Below are 18,668 nucleotides of genomic sequence, written 5' to 3'. Positions count from 1 at the left end.
CTTTTTTTTTAATGGCTTCTAATTTCAAGTCATAGTCAGAAAGGGCTTTTCCACTATGAGTTACAAAGGAATTCTCTCATGTTATCTTTTAGAATGTTTATGGTTTCATATTTCATATTTCAGTCTTAGATCCATTTGCTGTTTTTATTGGTGTGAGGTGTGAAGTATGGATCCAGCTAATTTTTCCAAAGCAAAAATTAGCAAATTAGATCCAGTAATGTATTTTTTAAATGTAACACATTATGCTGAACTCATATCAATTTTTGTGGAGTGAATCAGAAACAATGCTTAGAGGGAAATTCATAGTCTTAAGTTTATATTAATAGACTGAATTAGAAAAAGAACAGACTAAACCCAAAGAAGAGTGGGAAGGAAATAATAAAGATAAGACTAAAAATTGATTAAATATGGGCTGGCTCATTCACTGAGTTGGTGAGAGCAAGTTGTTATAACACCAAGATCAAGGGTTCGAATCCCTGCACTGGCCAGTTGCCCCCCCAAAAATAAATTTGATGAACTAGGAAATAAACATTCACTAGAGAGCATTAGGAGATGTAAAAATTTGTTTCTTTTAACATACTAATAAAACAGGCAAACTTTCAGAAAGATCAATTGAAATAGAGAAAAGGGACAAATAAACTGTTAAAAATGATAAAGTAGGTGCAGGTATGGATAAGTAGAGTTTTAAAAGGTAATAGGAGAAAACTATGACAACTTTATATTACAATTTAAAGACAAATTTCAGGAAAACCTGAAACTCTTCAAGAAGAAACAAACAACTTAAGTTAGTTGTAAGACTCCTCATTAAATAATCTGAATCAGTAGTTGCCCCACCTTGCCAAAAAGAAATTAATTAAAATAGAAAAGATACAATGTTGGGAGGGAGGGGGAGAGGGAGGAGGGAGGGAGGTTTTGCTGATAGGCCACAATAATCAACCACATTGTATATTGACAAAATAAAAAAAACAAAAAACAAAAAAATAATTAAAAAAAAAAAATAGAAAAGATACCAAAAAATCCCTACCATGCTCAAATGATTATGCATCTAAGTTGTATCAAGCATTGGATAATTCCAGTCTTATATAAACTCAGAGAATAGGAGAAGAGGGAATACCTCCTTCACTGGTTTTATGTGACCGATGTAACCTTAGAACTAGAGTACAATATAGATGTTCCATGTAGTGGGTGTGTATGTCATGACCATATATGTTTACTCCAGGATTAATATCTTAAAAATTTATTGATGTAGTTCAAATTCAGGAGAAAAAAAAACCTCTTATCTCAAAAGATGCAGACAAAGCATCAAAAAACTCAGCAAACATTTATGATAAAATTTTTTAGCAAGTAGAAATAGAAATGAATTTTTATAACCTCTTGAAATATACTTACTGTGAAATTCCAGGATTTTTTTTAAAAAATCTGGATTGAGTCAGTAAGGCCTATCCTTAGTACTGCTCTTTAGCGTTTTATTATTCCATGACTAAGCACAATAAAGACAAAGAAATGGAAGTCAGTGGTTTGAAGGGAAGAAATTGATGTCTTATTTGTAGATGAAATTCTGTAACTCCAGATAATCTGCATAGAAATTAGTAGAATTAAAAGTTTAGCAAAGGTCTTAGAATTAAGATCAAAGTATAAAGATTTATTGTATTCTTATCTGTCACCAGCAGTTAGAAGAAATAATTTAATAAAATATACTGTGTATAATAAAAATAAGGCATCTTTGAGTAAGGTGCTTTAAAAATTGAGTAGGACCTTTAGAAAAAATTACCAAACTTTATTGAAAGACGTTGAAGAAAGTTAAATAAACAGAGAAAGTATTTATAAATGGGAGGATCAATATTGCAAAGCTTTCCCCACAAAAGTAACACAAAATTCCACATATGCCAATCAGCATTTCAGTGGGTCTTTTCATTGTATCTGCACATACACGTGGAAGACAGCAAAGGGCTTAGGAAAAAATGGATTGATTTGCCCTACTAGTTAGCAAGATTTTTTTAAGCTAACCACAACATTGTGATGTTGCACAGGTATGGACACACATGGACCATGGACCAGGGGAACAGACTAGACAGCTGAGAGAGCTTGGTAAATGACAAAGGTGGCACTGTAAATCAATAAGAAAAGGGTTAAGTAAATTTATTTGAACATTGGTTAGTCAAATGGGAAAAATGAAATGGATCTCTTCTTTACTCATACAGAAAAATCAATTCCATAAGTTCATAATTTCATAAATGTTGAGCAAAACAGTAAGTTTTAGAAAAATAACATACTTTGTGTTACAACTTAAAATTTTTTTTAAATATGCAAAACAATGCCATATATTTCTTGGTTATGAAAATATATATACTACCCCCCCAAAAAAGAAATACAAGGGAATGTTGAACACTGGGTTTAGGATCATGTTACAAAATGTTGGGGGAATATGGAGGATAGAAGGGGGTTATAGCAAAGAGGACTTTTCATTTTTTAAGCTGAATGGGTATAGATGTTCATTTAAAAAATGTTTTTACGACCTAAACATTTTAGAGTAAATTTAAAATAGGAAATTAAGTTCACTTGTTTTTTCATGTTCACTTTGCCTAGGTGACTGCCCTGATTTAGCTAGTTATTTCCTTCAGGAAATCAAAGGTCCTCAGTCAGGCTAGCCAGCCAGCCTGCCAGGCAGGGGTATCTAAACTGGTAGTGTGACATTGGACAAATGAATTAATTGCCATGTTTTTCTTTTTCCTCATCTGTAAAGTGAGAATAATGACCTCATATGTTGTTGTGAGGATTCTGTGTTGACATATTTAGTTGTTAGAGTATATATCATTTGGTGTAGCTTTTAATTTTAGCATAGATTGTAGAATTTATGTACTCTGTGAAACTTTCCTTAAACTGCTATTAAAAATCATTGATTCCGTCTCGTTTTAATTTTTTATTAAATGCCATGATTTCTTTCACTGCTCCTTAACTCCTTTTCTTGAACCTTTTTCAAACCTTAGGGTTTGTTTTTTCTGCATTACTTTTCTGCAAGCTTTGTCAGATAACTAGGGTAGAAGTGATTTTGAACAGTATAAAAAGCCAGTGGAAGTTCAGATTGGTTCATGTTTTCCCTATCAGATTGCTATTCTGATTGAACTATGTATGGCAGGAGAGGCATTTTGTGCTTCCTTAAAACCAAAGAAGCCATGTATATAAAAAAAGTTTAATTCCTAATCATGCTACTCTGTTCACCAATGATTTTGTGTTTCTGAATTCATTTTTATTTTTATGGTTTCATGGTTTAATAATTGGGGTTAATAGATTGCTTTACTTATGGCAAATTCTTTTCATAATTGCCTATAGCATTGAGTTATTTTTAGGCCATCTTTTCTCTAGGTAGTCCTAATACTGATTCTTTTTACCTTCATCTTTTACAGCCTAGAAACTTGTCAATATATGTGCTTTAAAATAGAAGTTCAATGCTACATGTCAAAGCACATTTATTCTCTGGGGAGTCATAGTTTTTGTTGGTTGCTGAATTAAGAAAGTGGTTTTTGTTTTGTTTTGTTTTACAATGATAGCTGATATTTTCTTTTGTTTTTGAAGATTTGACAGATTTATAGACAATCAAAAAAAGAGAATTTAGTCTGGAAAAAAATTGTGGAAACAATCCTCAGATGAATATTACCTCCTCATCTGAAAATATAATGTGCTGAAATCATTGAAACCTATGAATCATTGAAACCTGCAGGTTCCTGGTCCCTCTCAGGAGTTTCTACTTTGTCTCTAGAACATGTGTATACATGCGAGCGTGCATGCGCATGCACAGGGAGACATGTCAAATCTCATGTTGGGAGGACCTGGCTCCCATAGAGGCTCCTGCTCCCCATGTAGTTGGCCCAGTCCATGCCCCTCACTCTCGTGGTGTGGGTTCTTTTCTCAAGTAGATGGCACTAACTGAAAATGTTATGGAAACACTGCTTTTGTTGTGTCCTCCAGGTCGCATCCGTACAAGACGGCAAAGCTCTGGGAGTGCCACCAATGTCGCCTCTACACCCTCCGATAATCGGGGCCGCAGCCGCGCTAAAGTGGTTTCACAGTCTCAGCGTAAGAAGTGTATTTTATGCTCTTGGTTACCTTAGTTTTATTCAGCAGCTTATTCTGCACCTGAACAGTTTACAGTTGACTTCAGTGGGAAAAACATTTTTGTGGCTCTAAGATACTGTGGGTAATTTTATTGTTTGTTGGGTAAACTTGCAAAATGGAGCATTCCAGGCATACTTTTGTCTCCTTTCCAGGTGATTTAAATTTTTTTGTCATTAACTATTAAACATTAAAATGTAGTTTCTCTCCCTCTCCTAAAGCCTCTCAAATTGAAACTTCACTGTTCTGTGACCCGTTTGTTTTGTTAAGGAATTCTCCTGATGTAATTTTAGAGCAGTACCTGGAAAGAAAACTACTAATGCCAAGTTCTTTCTAGTGGCAAATAAGTAAATCCATTAAAAGCTCTCCCCTTTACCCCTGTATTCTAACATTTGCAGCCTATATCTCTCTTCTTGCCAGTGTGGGTTCTTGCTTTGCTTAGCTGCCCTCGCTCTGTTATTGCTTCTCTGTATATGTGAAGTCACTTGGTTTGTTCGCCTGAGCCAGGAAAGCAGACACAGCTAGAAGTAATTTATTCTGGTCACTCTTAGGATCCAACCTTGGTGTCTCACTTTCCAGCTACACATAACTTTGAGTGGCCTGGTCCCTCTCGATGCAGATAGAGTAGGGCTAGGTATCAGAGTGCTCCTGGGCACAGTGAGCATGGGAAGGAAAAGTCTTTTCATTCCCAGGAGCCGCATGCGTCCCTGCAGCACAGCACTCGTTAGCTGACATGGTTTGCCTCCTTCATAGCCCCAGGAGCTGTCTGGCTTGTGTAGAAAGCACTCAGTCTGCAGCCAATTCTTAGGGTCTCCCTTAGTATTGGGAATGCTTTGCTCAATTCCCTTTGAATTTAGATTCTTTTCCATGTCTCTTTGATAACTGTAGTCCCGATGTTATACTAGCTAGTATCTCTTCTGCAAAGAAGGCAGAAGGTCAGTCATATTCCTTTTTGTGGCATAGGTTGACTTGTGTAGTGTGATAGGCTACAAGCATGGGCTTCAGTGTCAGCCACACCTGGATTTGCATCCTGTCCTCAGTGTGATGTTGGGCAAATCTTTTAACCTTTTGTGAGCCTTTGTTTCACTGTTTGTAAATTGAGTGATAACAAGTTCCACCCTCATGAGGATTTAATGAGTATTGTGAACCTAGCATGTGATGGACAATCAGTAAGTGGAAGCAAGTTCTATAGCCATAATTGCTTCAGACTGCAGACTCCTATCCTAGCTGAGATTGAGCAGCCTTAACATCTCTTCCTGCTTTATCCCTGTTCCACTTCAGTAAGTTCAGGAAAGAAGGCTAGGGATGGATTTATCTAAAAATGCCCTACTTCTGAACTTACCTGCATTTTCATTCAGATCCACGGTGTAGATGAAGCCGAGAAGCTTCTACCGTGGGAACAACATCCTGGCTCTGGTTTTCCTGTTGAACCCTGGAGACACAGAAGGATGTAATGCTCTTGTCATGACCTCATAAATATGGGTCAGATCTTACTGCAAAGGAATATAGGTCCATATAAGAAAATTGAGTTAAATAAAAAATGTCTTAAGCCTCTAATTGTGGAGAATGAGTGTTGAACATTATTTTGCATTTCTTTATGTTCTTCTTTATTGGCGTTGGCCTCTGCAGGGTTCCTTGCTGCAGCTGGGTCAGCACTTTATTTCTCTGTACATATTGCAGGTTTTAGAAATCTGTATGTTATCTCTGCTTAGGATGTGGTGAAGATTCAAGTTCCTTCTCTAGTTGGGTGAGGGTGATGATAGAGTTCTAATCCTGCAGTCATAAAAATACTGCACCTGGCCTTGGGGCTCCATTTTTAAAAAGCTCCAGTTTTACTTTGTTTGCCAACTTGTACTCACAGGAAGGGAGACCACACCAAACGCCAGCAAATGTCATAAAAATACTGCACCTGGCCTTGGGGCTCCATTTTTAAAAAGCTCCAGTTTTACTTTGCTCGCCAACTTGTACTCACAGGAAGGGAGACCACACCAAACACCAGCAAAGGATCAGCCTGCGTCTTAAACATAACCTTATAAATTAAATATTTTTAAAAATTATTTTAATAAGAGGTAAATATAAGCATATTTATATATATTACAAGAGTAGATATATTAGCATTCATAGTCCTGATTTTATATAGATTTTATTAATATTAGGATTAGGGCCCTTAATAGTTGACAAATTTTAAGTATTTGAGGATTAAGAGAAGTCATAGGACTTTCAGGTAAAACTACTTAATAGCAGTTTCTTTCAGTTCATTGGTGTGTATTGAGCGCTTACTATGTGGTGAGCACTGCTGAAGATGGTAGTGAGAAACAGTTGAGTAAGTTACGATCACTTCCCTCAGGCTGCTCAGGGTAGAGAGTAGATGTGCTCTGGGAGGGCAGGGGTCTTGTCTTATACTTCTCTGCATCTCCCAAGCCTAGCACTGTGCCTGGCACATCGTAGGCTTGTAAGTGTTCCATGAGCAGATCTGAAATAAATGCTTATATAGTATGATAACTATAAGATAAACATACATACAAAAATAGATGAGGAGGAACAAGTTCTAGGAAAAACAGCTATTTTGCTAATACGTATGTGAACAAAGATGTTCGTGTTGTGTTGCATGCTGACCTTCTGTATTGTGTTATTGTCTTTTAATCCACTTTTTGCCTGTCCTCTGGTCTGCTCTCATAATCAAGGATCCAGATCTGCTAATCCTGCTGGTGGTAAGCTATTTCTCTTGCTTTTTTTTTTTTTTTGCATTGCCCCTTACCCTATGTTACTTGCACAATATTAATCTCTCTCTTTATTGTGAGCTTAGTTAATCTTTCTGCGTTTTTTCTGTATGTTCAAATTCTAGAGTTTGAAATGGACTTCTTCTCTTTTATATAGCTTGATAGTTTATTTGTATATTCAAATTTTACGGGCAAAATTAATAAGTTCTGAGACAAATTCTTCGTGGTAGTGTGTATTGCTGATTTTTGCAATGATTTTCACTTCAAACTGTAGTTAAATCATTATAAAGTATTAATACTTTGTGAGTAGTAATAAGTAATTTTTTTATCTCACAAGAAGATTTATTTAAATAATATGTCTTAAATATATTATACATATATATTATATATATTTATATATACAAGAGTACTTCAAAAAGTTTGTGGAAAATAGAATTAAAAGATAATGTACTTCAAAAAGCTCATGGAAGGATTCACATTATCTTTTTTTTTTTTCCTTTTTGTCTTTTTTCGTGTCCGGCATAACTTCGTATAGCATACATTATACGAAGTTATAGGACACGAAAAAAGACAAAAAGGAAAAAAAAAAAAGATAATGTGAATCCTTCCATGAGCTTTTTGAAGTACCCTCTTATGTATAAATGAATTTCCAGATAAGTAGTGTCTCAAAGGTTTTTTTCCTCAGGGTCATTCTATTCTGATACATAATAATGTATACTTTACATTTTAGAATTTATTGCCTTCTCTACTTAGGGAGATGATCTATCTAAGCAACTGACTACCATTTGGGTGTATTGTTATGATGCTTAAAATTTTGCTGTTTTCTATGAGAGAGAATCTTGTTCTACAAGAAATGGTTATATAGGTATCTAGCTACTTAGCTATTAATAAAAGTTACCAGCCATATTATTTGTCTTTAATTTCCAATTTTATTGCATACTTATCAGGGAATGTAGTCTTTGTGAATTTTACTTTTAGAGAGTTTTTTGAGATTTGCTTTGAGATTAGTACACAGTCATTTTTTGTATTATTCATGTATGAAAAGGTGAAAAGAATGTGTTCTGTTTGTTGTAATATACATGTGTGTATGAGAGATTTGTGCATATGTATGCAAAAACACAATTTTTGACTGCTTGCTCTGTCAATTTCTGTGAGATGTATTAGTCTTTCATAAGTTATTACTCTTCATAAGGTCTATTAAAATGGCTTTTTCAGTTCTCATATTTTTATCATTTTTATGTTTTATATTTCAAAGCTATGTTTGGAGCATAAATGTTTGTGATTATTAAGTCTTTGTGGACAGTTGTTTTTTAATCAGTATTAAATATCCTCCTTTATCCTTTTTAAGTGCTGTGTTGTATTCTACTTTGTTGTTTTGTTTTGGGTATGTTGTTTGAGTCTTAACAACATGCAGTTGGAGTTCATTGTCATTTTTTAAATCAACCTAAGAAACTGTCTTTTTAATTATTGATTACTGGTATGTTTGAAGGCCTATTCCTACCATCTTATTTTGTGATTTTTATTTACCAGGTTTGTGGTTATTTCATTCCCTGCCCTTTTTTCTTCCATTTGTTAGATCAATGGAGTCCTCTTGAGTCCATATTCTTCATCTAATGTTTAAGAAATTTCTGTTATATTTATATTTCTGTTCTTGGAGAAATTTCAGACTTAAAAGTTTTAACATATCAGCTCTTACAGAATAAAAAACCAAAACAATAAATAAACACCTTTGTGGTTACGTGTAGAGATTTGCTGTGGAATAGAGAGGCTACTGTTGTTACTCAGCCTGCTCTTTTGTATCAGAAATTTTGCAGTCATTTTTGTAGAACTCCACCAGTAATTCTTCTAAGTATAGATATTCTTTTGCGATAGTCAATATTCTTTTATGCCCCTATATTTTTAAAAAAATTTTACTACCACCAACTAAAAAGCTATTTTTATATAAAAATTTCTTAGTATTTGATCCATATTAATGTAAATGTAAAAACTGGCTTCTGAAATTATTATAATTTGTTCCCTGATTTATATTTATTATTCATTTTTGTTTTGTTTAATTTTTAGCTGGTAGCCGGTCAAGTTCCCCAGGGAAATTGTTGGGAAGTGGTTATGGTGGACTTGCTGGGGGCTCCTCAAGAGGCCCACCTGTGACACCATCTTCAGAAAAACGAAGCAAGATTCCCAGGAGTCAGGGATGTAGCCGAGAAACAAGTCCAAACCGAATAGGATTAGGTAAGGATTCTCAAAGACCTTGGAATATCATTGCCAGCTTGGTCATGGTTTTCATTATAACCTAACGACTGTGTCTAATATAGGACATAGTGATCTGCTTTTGAACTGAGGATGTCACTTTGCCTGTGTTAAAAAGACATTTCGATTTGTGCTTTATACAGATGTATAAAGATGTATGTTGAGGTTTCCATTAGAACCAAAAAGTATGTATTGACTTAACATTCGAATTAATGGGAAGGAATTAACATCATTGTAGGTTTTTGTATTTTAAAGTCATTTTACAAAGCATTGGAATTGGGGGAATAGGCAGGGTTTGTCCCTCGCAATTAGAAGCAGTGTTGCTTTTTGTTTTCCTTGAACTAATTAGTACTAATATAGCCATTAACCGGTATGAGTTTTCCAAGGTAGTTTTTATAGTCCACATTATTATTTTCATTTTTATCTCTAATTGGTGAAACTTATGATCAAAGAATATAGTTAACATAATTTTGACATATTTTTTTTCAAACCTGAAAGCCAGGAATTGATGAAAACCAATACATAGTATTTATTTTTGTGTTGTAGTATTTAGTTTCTTTGTAATAGTGTATAGAATCATATGAATTACTCTCAGCAGCTTGAAGACCTTTTACTCTATTAAAATGTAATTCATATGCTACCTTTTTTATATAAAAGTTAGAAATCTGTTGTGATATAATACAAAAAAATCTAAACTTATACTTTCTCTTTATTACATGTTTATCTACTTCCTTAAGGGTAAAAATCTATTAATATAAAATGAAAGTACTATATTCCTAAGTCCTGTTGGCTTATCTTTCTCATTTATTCATTTATTTCCTCAACAATTTTTACTTGAATGTCTGCTGTGATGTACCAGGCACTTTGTTAGACCTGAGAATTAGAAGATAAACGAAGTAGATTTAGCTTTCATCTTCAAAGAGCTTGTGATCTATTCAAGAGAGGTGAACATGCAAGACGATATGACAGATACTATGACAGGGTGCTCTGGCACCATAGAAAAGGAGTGTCTTAGGCCCTCTTCCACCTCAATTCTCCCAGAATTCCTGCTAGGGGAGGCTTCCCAGAATAGTTTGTTTTAGTGAAATATATATAAAGTGGGATTAGCCAGGGCTGGAGCTGAGGGGTAAGATGTTCTAGAGGAAAGATCTATTCAAGAGAGGTGAACATGCAAGACGATATGACAGATACTATGACAGGGTGCTCTGGGACCATAGAAAAGGAGTGTCTTAGGCCCTCTTCCACCTCAATTCTCCCAGAATTCCTGCTAGGGGAGGCTTCCCAGAATAGTTTGTTTTAGTGAATATATATAAAGTGGGATTAGCCAGGGCTGGAGCTGAGGGGTAAGATGTTCTAGAGGAAAAAGAAGCCTGTGCAGAAACCGTCAGGTGAGAGGGAACCACAAGTAATTCATTTGGCTCCAGCAAAGGGGGTTCATCAGGGTGGACTGGGAGTTGAAGGCAGAGACACTGGTAGGGTCCAATGCCCAAAAGTCCTTGAAGACCCTTTGAGCTATGAGAAAGCATGGGCAGTTATTTAAGAATGGATAGGATTTGATTTGAACTCATATTTCTGAGGCAAGTATAAAAAGTATTTGGTGGTTTTGTTAATTGTCCATGATGCCAACTTCCTGTTGGCATTACGTAGCAGGAACTCTGAGCTGACAAGTTATTTGGGAAAAGATCATGACTGGAATATCTAAATTTCACATCTGATGCTGTAACACATCAATGTTCGGATCTCATTTTGTTTGGAAAATGCATTGGATTTTAAATCTAGGTGTGAGATTTAGCTATCCTTTTTCCACAGTTAATTTTATAGGATGTCTGCAATCCGTATTAGTTTTATACTTTTAAGAATTCTTTTCTGTTTAGGAAATTTACTATTTATATTTATTAAAGATGCTATTTTTACCAGCTTCTTGAAATTGGGAAATAACCCACCTTCAGTTACCTAACATAACTCTGAAACCTGGTGTTGCATGGCCTTAAATAAGAAGTTTGTGCTGTATGTAGTTGAAAAGACAGCATTTTACAAGCTTTTAAAAGAGGTATTATGAAACATCAATAAGAACTAAAAAGGAGCCTGTTTCCTTCCAAAGAGTTTTTATTTGAAATGTTATTTGAAAAAACTTATTTCCTTGATGCTCAATAAGGGGATTAGTTATATATGAAGCTTTGAGGTCATACATACACTTTTGATTAAAGAAGATAGTTTATTTAAATTTCTGCACTTTGTGAGAATACACACATATAAAGAAATATATATGAATAAAATATATCTTTCCATTTATTCAAATAGTACTACTTACAGATTCCATTTTATGGGGTGGCACATATACAGTTGGCCCTCCATGTCCATGGGCTCTGCATCCGTGGATTCAACAAACCACAGATCCAAAATATTCAAAAGCAAGAAAGCAAAAATTGTGTCTGAATTGAACATCTACAGACTTTTTTTCCTTGTCATTATTCCCTAAAAAATACAATGTAACAATTATTTACATAGCACTTACATTGTATTAGGTATTATAAGTAATTTAGAGATTACTTAAAGTATATGGGAGGATGTGCATAGGTTATATGCAAATACTATGCCATTTTATGTCAGAGACTTGAGCATCTGCAGATTTTGATATCCAAGGGAGGTCCTGGAACCAATCCCCCAAGGATACCAAGGGATGACTATAGTAGCATTTTTCAGTAATAGATTATATATTACTGTGATAATTTAGTATATACTGGATACATGCCTATGTGTCTAAACATATGGTTTACTATATAGAAGTTTTAATTATAAATATTCAGAAATGTGGGGAGCATCTTTTAAGAATGTGCTCTGTAATCCCCAAACCAATTAATTCAGCATTTTTAATATAGCTAAACTAGGCTTGGAATTTGCACTGAGAATTAGTTCTGGTTGTCTACAAATTGTGTTTGGTGCAACTATGCTTTTTCTGTTGTTTGAAATGATATTTCTTAACTAAATTTTCTTTTTTTTTTTATGTGTTACAAAAATGACACCAAAGCTGTTTTTAACATCATAAGATTTCTTAAGCAAAATGACATGTAATTCCTGTTGGATAGCTAAGAAACAAAATAAATACTTGCTATTCTCTTTTTTCTTGATTTATTCCCTCAGAAGCTATTTAGCTGCATGGGAAAATACATTTGTAAATTGTTTCATTTTTGTGTTTTTTAAAGATAATACTTTACAGATAATAAAGTCACACAAATAGCCAGTATCTACAGCAATTATATTTTAGAAGTTTGCTTTTGGTTCCCTTCTTCTCCCAGTCATCTGTTGAAAAGTCTATAAAAGACACACTTGACATTTTTGCAGCTTACATTCTGTGGATATGTATTTTTAATGTTTTAAGATTTTTCTGGTTAAAAATATGTTAAAAGAATTAAAAATTAATAATAAGCCATTTCAACTATGAAATAAGACTGCTTGTGCAAGACCATGAAAATGTCTGCACTGAAGAGATGTTTTATGTCTTTAACTTTTAGTAGTTTTCATTAATTCTCTTGTATCTGCTTTTAATGTCAATTCTGGTTGGATCCCTCCTTAAAAGGCTAAAGTCAGGATTACCATTTAAAAACACTGTGAAGATAGGATAGAGTGTCTATCAAGAAACAAAAATCAATCAAATGGTTTTTCAAGGCTTCCCAGTATTTCATGTAAGCACGAAACCTAAGAGCTACCTAGGAATACTGATTTTAGAAAGTTCAAATGGCAATTATGTTTTCATTATCTCTTCCTCTCCTCTTACTTTTTCCTGCATAACATATTCTCACATAGAGCATTCTTTCAGTTTTGCTTCTTAATATGGAGACAAGTGATTTGGTATTTTTTTTAGTCTTGACCACCTAATTAATTAGTCTGTAAAAATTATTTCTTTATATACTTATTTTAAATATTCCTTGTAGATTAGTGTTTGGAAGTGGTGTTATAAATGAGTGGGTGTTTTTCCTCTTGTGTTTTAAATTATCCAACATTTGAACTGTTTATCACCACTTGATATACTTTAATGAGCTTTGAGGTAGCTATGGGCAGATTTGCACAAAATTGTAAACAAAAAAACCTCTTTTTCTGTATGCTACCACTAGCCATATGTTAAAGGAGCCAGTCATTATGAATGGGTGTATGAACTCTTGAGCTTTGAGGTAGCTATGGGCAGATTTGCACAAAATTGTAAACAAAAAAACCTCTTTTTCTATATGCTACCACTAGCCATATGTTAAAGGAGCCAGTCATTATGAATGGGTGTATGAACTCTCTCTGGGTGAAATACCAGGAGGGTAAATCTTGATAAGAAATGTATGTATACTGTTATTTCAAGTTGTGTCTGTCAATGTTGTTTTTTTGTTTTCTGTCCCTGTTAATATCCTTTGTTGTCTTCACAAAGCAAGTTCAGCACAGAGAAAGCATTTATTCCCCATTGCTGTTAGCATATATGAATTTAAGGAAGAGGGTGGAGACTGGGTAAAAATTCAGAAGTAATCAGGCAAGAACTATTAAGAAAATGCTTGGTAAGCATACACTTATATGAAGAACTATCAGGACTGTTTGTATTGCTTTTTGAGTATTTGTTTTGGGTGGGCAATGTAGTGAAACAAGATTTTCATATATGCCGTTCAGCAAGGAACTCAGTATGTATGTATGTATGTTATGTCACAGTATGCTTCTCATTTGAATGATGGGACTCTATCTGGCTCTTCATTTTCCTAAGGGAAGGCTGAGACCCAGAGAGGCCAAGTGGCTGGACCAGTGAGTTAGCATGGAACTGGAGAAGTCACTTTGTGAATTAGATGTGGCATTGTTCCTCTGAGGATGAACAGTATTGCTTTGTGCATTCTAGGAAACTTCTCCATATTGGTGGGGTCAGTAGATACTCACTAGTTTTTTAAGGATTTAGTTTGGCACTTACTACTTTTGCCCTCATTTTAGGAGCTGTTTAGAATGTTATCGAAAATTGCTGATTAAATAATCACTCCTACTCAGAGTGAAAACTCAGTGCTTCCATGTCACTCTGGCAAAATTAAGGAGAGTTTAGGAATTTCCAATGAAGCCCCAAGGAAGCCTTTTGGCCTGACTGATCAGATTGCATTCCTGTGCCTGACCTTTCAGTGCCTGAGCAGTGCTAAGCATTTTGACATCACTCATAAGTCTGCAGGATCCAGTTCAACCCCAGCACTGAGCAGTTGAGCACAGTAAGAAGTTGGCTTCATTTTTCACTTCCATATCATTCTTTATCAGAGAGTTTCATGATTCTGGGTTGTAAGACATTCTTGTTATAGTTTGTACAATAAATCTTTGCTCTTGAAATGATAGGTACACTCATTGCATTTATAAAAAGATATTCATTTTTACATCAGTGAGTCAAGTTTATTGTTTCCATAATCTCTGAGAAACATTTCTATTCAGCCCAGAAGAGGAGTAGATCCTTTCAAGATAGAAATGTATATTGTCTCCATCAGCTATAACATAGCTACATATAACATTCCAGCTACACACATTTAGTATGCAAAGTTGTTTTGGAGTATTTTGCTAGTGATGTATTTTTGTTTTCCCAAGTTAAACTGAGAAACAAGGGCATCTTGGTCTTTTCTGAGCTTCACAGTCAAGTTGTTACTACACCTTAGGCCATTGCATGACTCTGTCTTAAATCTTAGTGTTTTTTAATATGAAAATAATGAACTTTATCCATAAAATAATCATAAAGTAATTAGCTGCTCTCAGGTCAACGGAAGGATCTTTCACCTGAACATTGAGATTATCAGTCCACTTGCTGTAGACTTGGTACATAAGACTATCAGTGAAGATGTTTGGTAGGGACCACAGGCAAATTTTTTACATTCCTATAGAAAGAGCAGGGATGAAATGTTGAGACCAGTAAATGAATGAATAGCAGTCCCAATTCCTCACGTCTGTGGTTGAGATAACTGAAAATGTTTGAAGCATCCACACGTTCATTTGAAGTAGGCAGGCTCTCCAGTTGTGTTGACTCTTAACGGCTTTTTGTTTGTAAAGAAGGCCAAACTGGGAGAATTGAGCCATCTTCCTTTTAATTAGGTAAGTTCATGGACTTCAGGGCCAAAAGCATTTACTCTTACTGTTAATCCAAACTAAATTTTTTAAGAATCGAGTGCATTTGAAAACAGCTTTGATCTTTTGACCTTTTGTCAAGAAGTTTGCTAAAGCCATAAAAACTGATCATTTCTAAAAAGCTTTTGATCTTGTATTTCTGATGCCAGTTTTTCCTTTGGAAGGATTTCTTCTCATTTCTTACATTTAGGTGAAATTTCACCTCATACTAAAAGTCACAGCTTTCTGAGGCATTGAGCATAATCAAGTTTTGTTCCAAACCCTCTCATGTTGGCACATTAGTCAGTGAGACCTCAGCCTGGAGAGGTGGCTCAGTCATCAGAATTCCCCAATGCAGACAATGTCATATTTACATTAACCGAATGTGACTGACATTTTGTGAGCTTTTCTGTCTTCATTAAACTTGTTCACCTTCTCTGAAACCCCTCATGCTGCACGCTAGCACGGAGCAGCCGTATCCCTCGACCCAGCATGAGTCAGGGGTGCAGCCGCGATACCAGCCGTGAGAGCAGCCGAGATACAAGCCCTGCTCGGGGCTTTCCTCCACTTGGTGAGTACATGGAGGTGCTGACTCAAGGAGCGCAGAGTTCCTTCCCCCGCTCCAAATGCTTGTCCGAGACACTGCTGGGTGGAATGACCTGCTTTCCCTCCTCTACTATCCTCGTGACCCTCTCTTCTTTCTTTCCTCTTCCTTAGTACCCTTTGTTGTCCCCCTCTGCATGCTTGAATTTCGGCAACTTCAAATTTTCATATATTAGAGGAAAAAAGCACCACTTCACTCTGTACTGGTTTCATTTATGACCACTTGCTGTGAGGCAAGCCCATCTGTGTGGAAATTTTGAACATGAGGCAGAACTTAATTGCTGCTTAAAAGTAAAGATAATTCAAAGTTCATCCTTAGTCATTGAATTTCTACAATTTATCTTTTATTTTACTAGAGATCAATCTATATGTGATTAAATTCAAAGAAGGAACAAAAGTATAATAATAACGTTTAGAGTATTAAATGCATTTTCCTTTAGTTTTAATAATCATGCCCTTCCCTAAAATGGACATATAATATGCCTTTTTGTCAAGTACAAATTATCCCCAAAGAGATCTATGAACACATACTTTTATGAAAAGGAATATTTTGTATTCTTCAATAATTACTTTTTCTTTGGCATGTTAAGTGCTGTATAGATGCATATTTTTTCTTGATAAGCATAAAGGGAAGAAATCATTTTATAATAATTAGACCTATACCTGTAAATAACCGAAGGAACTGTGTCCTGCAGCAGCCTGTTATTTTGACTCTGTGAGTATGTAACTGATCTTTTAAATATATAAATGTTACTGCAGAAGAGGGATGTTAAATCAAAAGCATAAGTCCTTCATATTTGCTGCTACCAATCTCCTTCTAATATCTTTTTCCCCCAATCAGTATAAGTAGTCACAATCTAGACATATTTCTTTATGACCATTGTCCTTTATGAGATTCTGAAAAGGAGCAGGTAAGCAGTCGCCAAAGCCCTGCTAGATGATTCCCTTGACTTAGTGAGGAGATACCTGTTGTGAGGTGTTCTATCTGATTAGCATGAGCCCCTGAGTGGGGCAGCTTACCTAGTGCATGTCAGCTATTCCACAGCAATCTGAAGCATTAGAGCCGAATTCTCAGTAAGTCAGTGATGTTTTTTTTCCTGAATGAACTGGTGATTTTTCCTTTTAAATTAAGGCTATATATCTATGCATCTTTGCTCACTATTTGACCTTCCAAACTATGTATTTATATGAGTAACAGTTCAATCTATTTATTGGTTATTTTGTCTCTTAGAAGTAATTCAGTGTTTTTATTTCATACATATACTGGTATTGTTGATATTGTCCATGGAAGCAGCCTTTGTCAGCTGGCATGTGGTCTGTGGACCAGGCAAGGTGGGCTGAATTCTTGAGTAGTTGAGTGATCTCGTCTTTTACTTTCATTGGTTAAATGGATCTGCTTAACTGTCTTTGTGACAACCCAGAATGTTGAAGTGTATGATTGCTACTACTAAGGCAGAGTGTGGATCCTAACAAACTCTGGCATCAGCTTGTGTCTTGTGTTTTGGTCGGGGCAATAATTAATGTCTTCTGAGCTAAATTTTTATACCATGCCCATTTTCCCCCTTGTGTTAGACCTGTCCCTAAAAGTTGTGTTGGCAAGAACAACAACAGTGCTTGTGTGTACGACACCACACCGTTCAGAGCAGTCATCAGACATAATGCCTCGTGGTCCTCGTTCACCCTGTGGGGCAGGTATTATCATCAGAGTCTTAGGAAGTTTAAGCCACTTTCTCAAGGTCACATGGCTAAATGGTGGAGCCAGGCTTTGAATCAGGTTTGACTTCAAGCCTCCCTCATTTGAAAGTAGTTTTGATAATTCTGTGTCTTTCATCTGTTTCTCAAAAATGTATTAAATGCCTTCTGTGAGGCCTCTGTAGGGTTGGGCACATAGAAAGTGCTCAGGAGATGTTTTTCAGTGATTTCCAGGCTTGGGATTAGGACCTGGGAATTCAAAGATACATCCTAGAATGTGGTTGTTCTCAGAGGAGCTGCCACACATTCTCTGGAGGATCCTTTTTAATAGTCATTTTCCACCCCTTTTGGAAAGGAGTGAGATTGTGTTTCAGTGCCCCTTTTAGTCAACTTATATAACCATCCTCCACTTTTTTAAAAAAAGAGAATAAAAGTAATTGTTTTGGTGAATATATGTTTGTTTTTAAGTTTTTTTATTATAAGATTATTTGGGGCTATTTTAAGGGTTTCAGTATGCATTTATATGATTATAGTGATAATCCTTGATTAAGAGAAATTAAGGGCTCTAGGACTCTGCTATAAATCAGGTTTTGACACGTGGGTCCACCTTGGATTCCATCATTGGGTGTTCACTTGTGAACATGATAGAAGACTCAGTATGTGACAGATTTACTGTAGAATATTATGTTGAAATAAAACCAGAGGACCACTTTATAAGGAACCTGCAGACCAAGTATTGCTTTGAAACTGTTTTGTTTCAGTTATCAACATATGATACTTGATGTGCTTGTGCAATAAATGTATAGTCCACTTCAGCCTCAACAAAATATTTTGTCAACTTTTTTATTTAAGGAAAGTGATAACTTTAAAGTATCTGTTTTAGAGATTGCCTATTTTTATTTCTGTGAATCTTGAGAAAGGAGGAAGTTACTTTTACTTTTGCAAGCTGGTAAAAATGTATCCTTATTGACCAGCTAACCTTTGCTATTTAATATATACATATTAATTATTAAGTATTTAATAGCACATTTATCACATATACGCACATTTTATAAAGTGTCGTGAACTTAAAAAAGTAAAGTTAAGTATTTAATAGCACATTTATCACATATACGCACATTTTATAAAGTGTCGTGAACTTAAGTAAAATTGAAGAATTTAAGGTTTTGATATTTTATGACTAAATGTGTATATGTCAATGTGTAC

The 18,668-nt window shown here is 35.2% G+C and overlaps 1 protein-coding gene across 19 annotated transcripts in view; it reads left to right on the top strand.

The window, feature by feature from the left end:
- CLASP1 (cytoplasmic linker associated protein 1) overlaps positions 1 to 18,668 on the top strand; it is a 142,347-nt gene that overhangs the window by 54,045 nt on the left and 69,634 nt on the right. For 8 of the 19 annotated variants that reach the window (XM_008579289.1, XM_008579286.1, XM_008579287.1 and 5 more), the window contains 4 exons: positions 3,967 to 4,074; positions 6,795 to 6,821; positions 8,892 to 9,059; positions 15,631 to 15,738. In XM_008579289.1, coding sequence (XP_008577511.1) covers positions 3,967 to 4,074; positions 6,795 to 6,821; positions 8,892 to 9,059; positions 15,631 to 15,738 — 411 coding nt within the window. The remainder of the gene's footprint in view (positions 1 to 3,966; positions 4,075 to 6,794; positions 6,822 to 8,891; positions 9,060 to 15,630; positions 15,739 to 18,668) is intronic. The other 11 variants (XM_008579298.1, XM_008579294.1, XM_008579296.1 and 8 more) reach the window with 3 other exon arrangements.

Source organism: Galeopterus variegatus, unplaced genomic scaffold (assembly GCF_000696425.1).
Source record: "Galeopterus variegatus unplaced genomic scaffold, G_variegatus-3.0.2 Scaffold1851, whole genome shotgun sequence".
In the NCBI taxonomy this organism is placed as follows: domain Eukaryota; kingdom Metazoa; phylum Chordata; class Mammalia; order Dermoptera; family Cynocephalidae; genus Galeopterus; species Galeopterus variegatus.
Note: the sequence above shows the minus strand (reverse complement) of the source record. Positions and strands in the feature narration are given on the sequence as shown.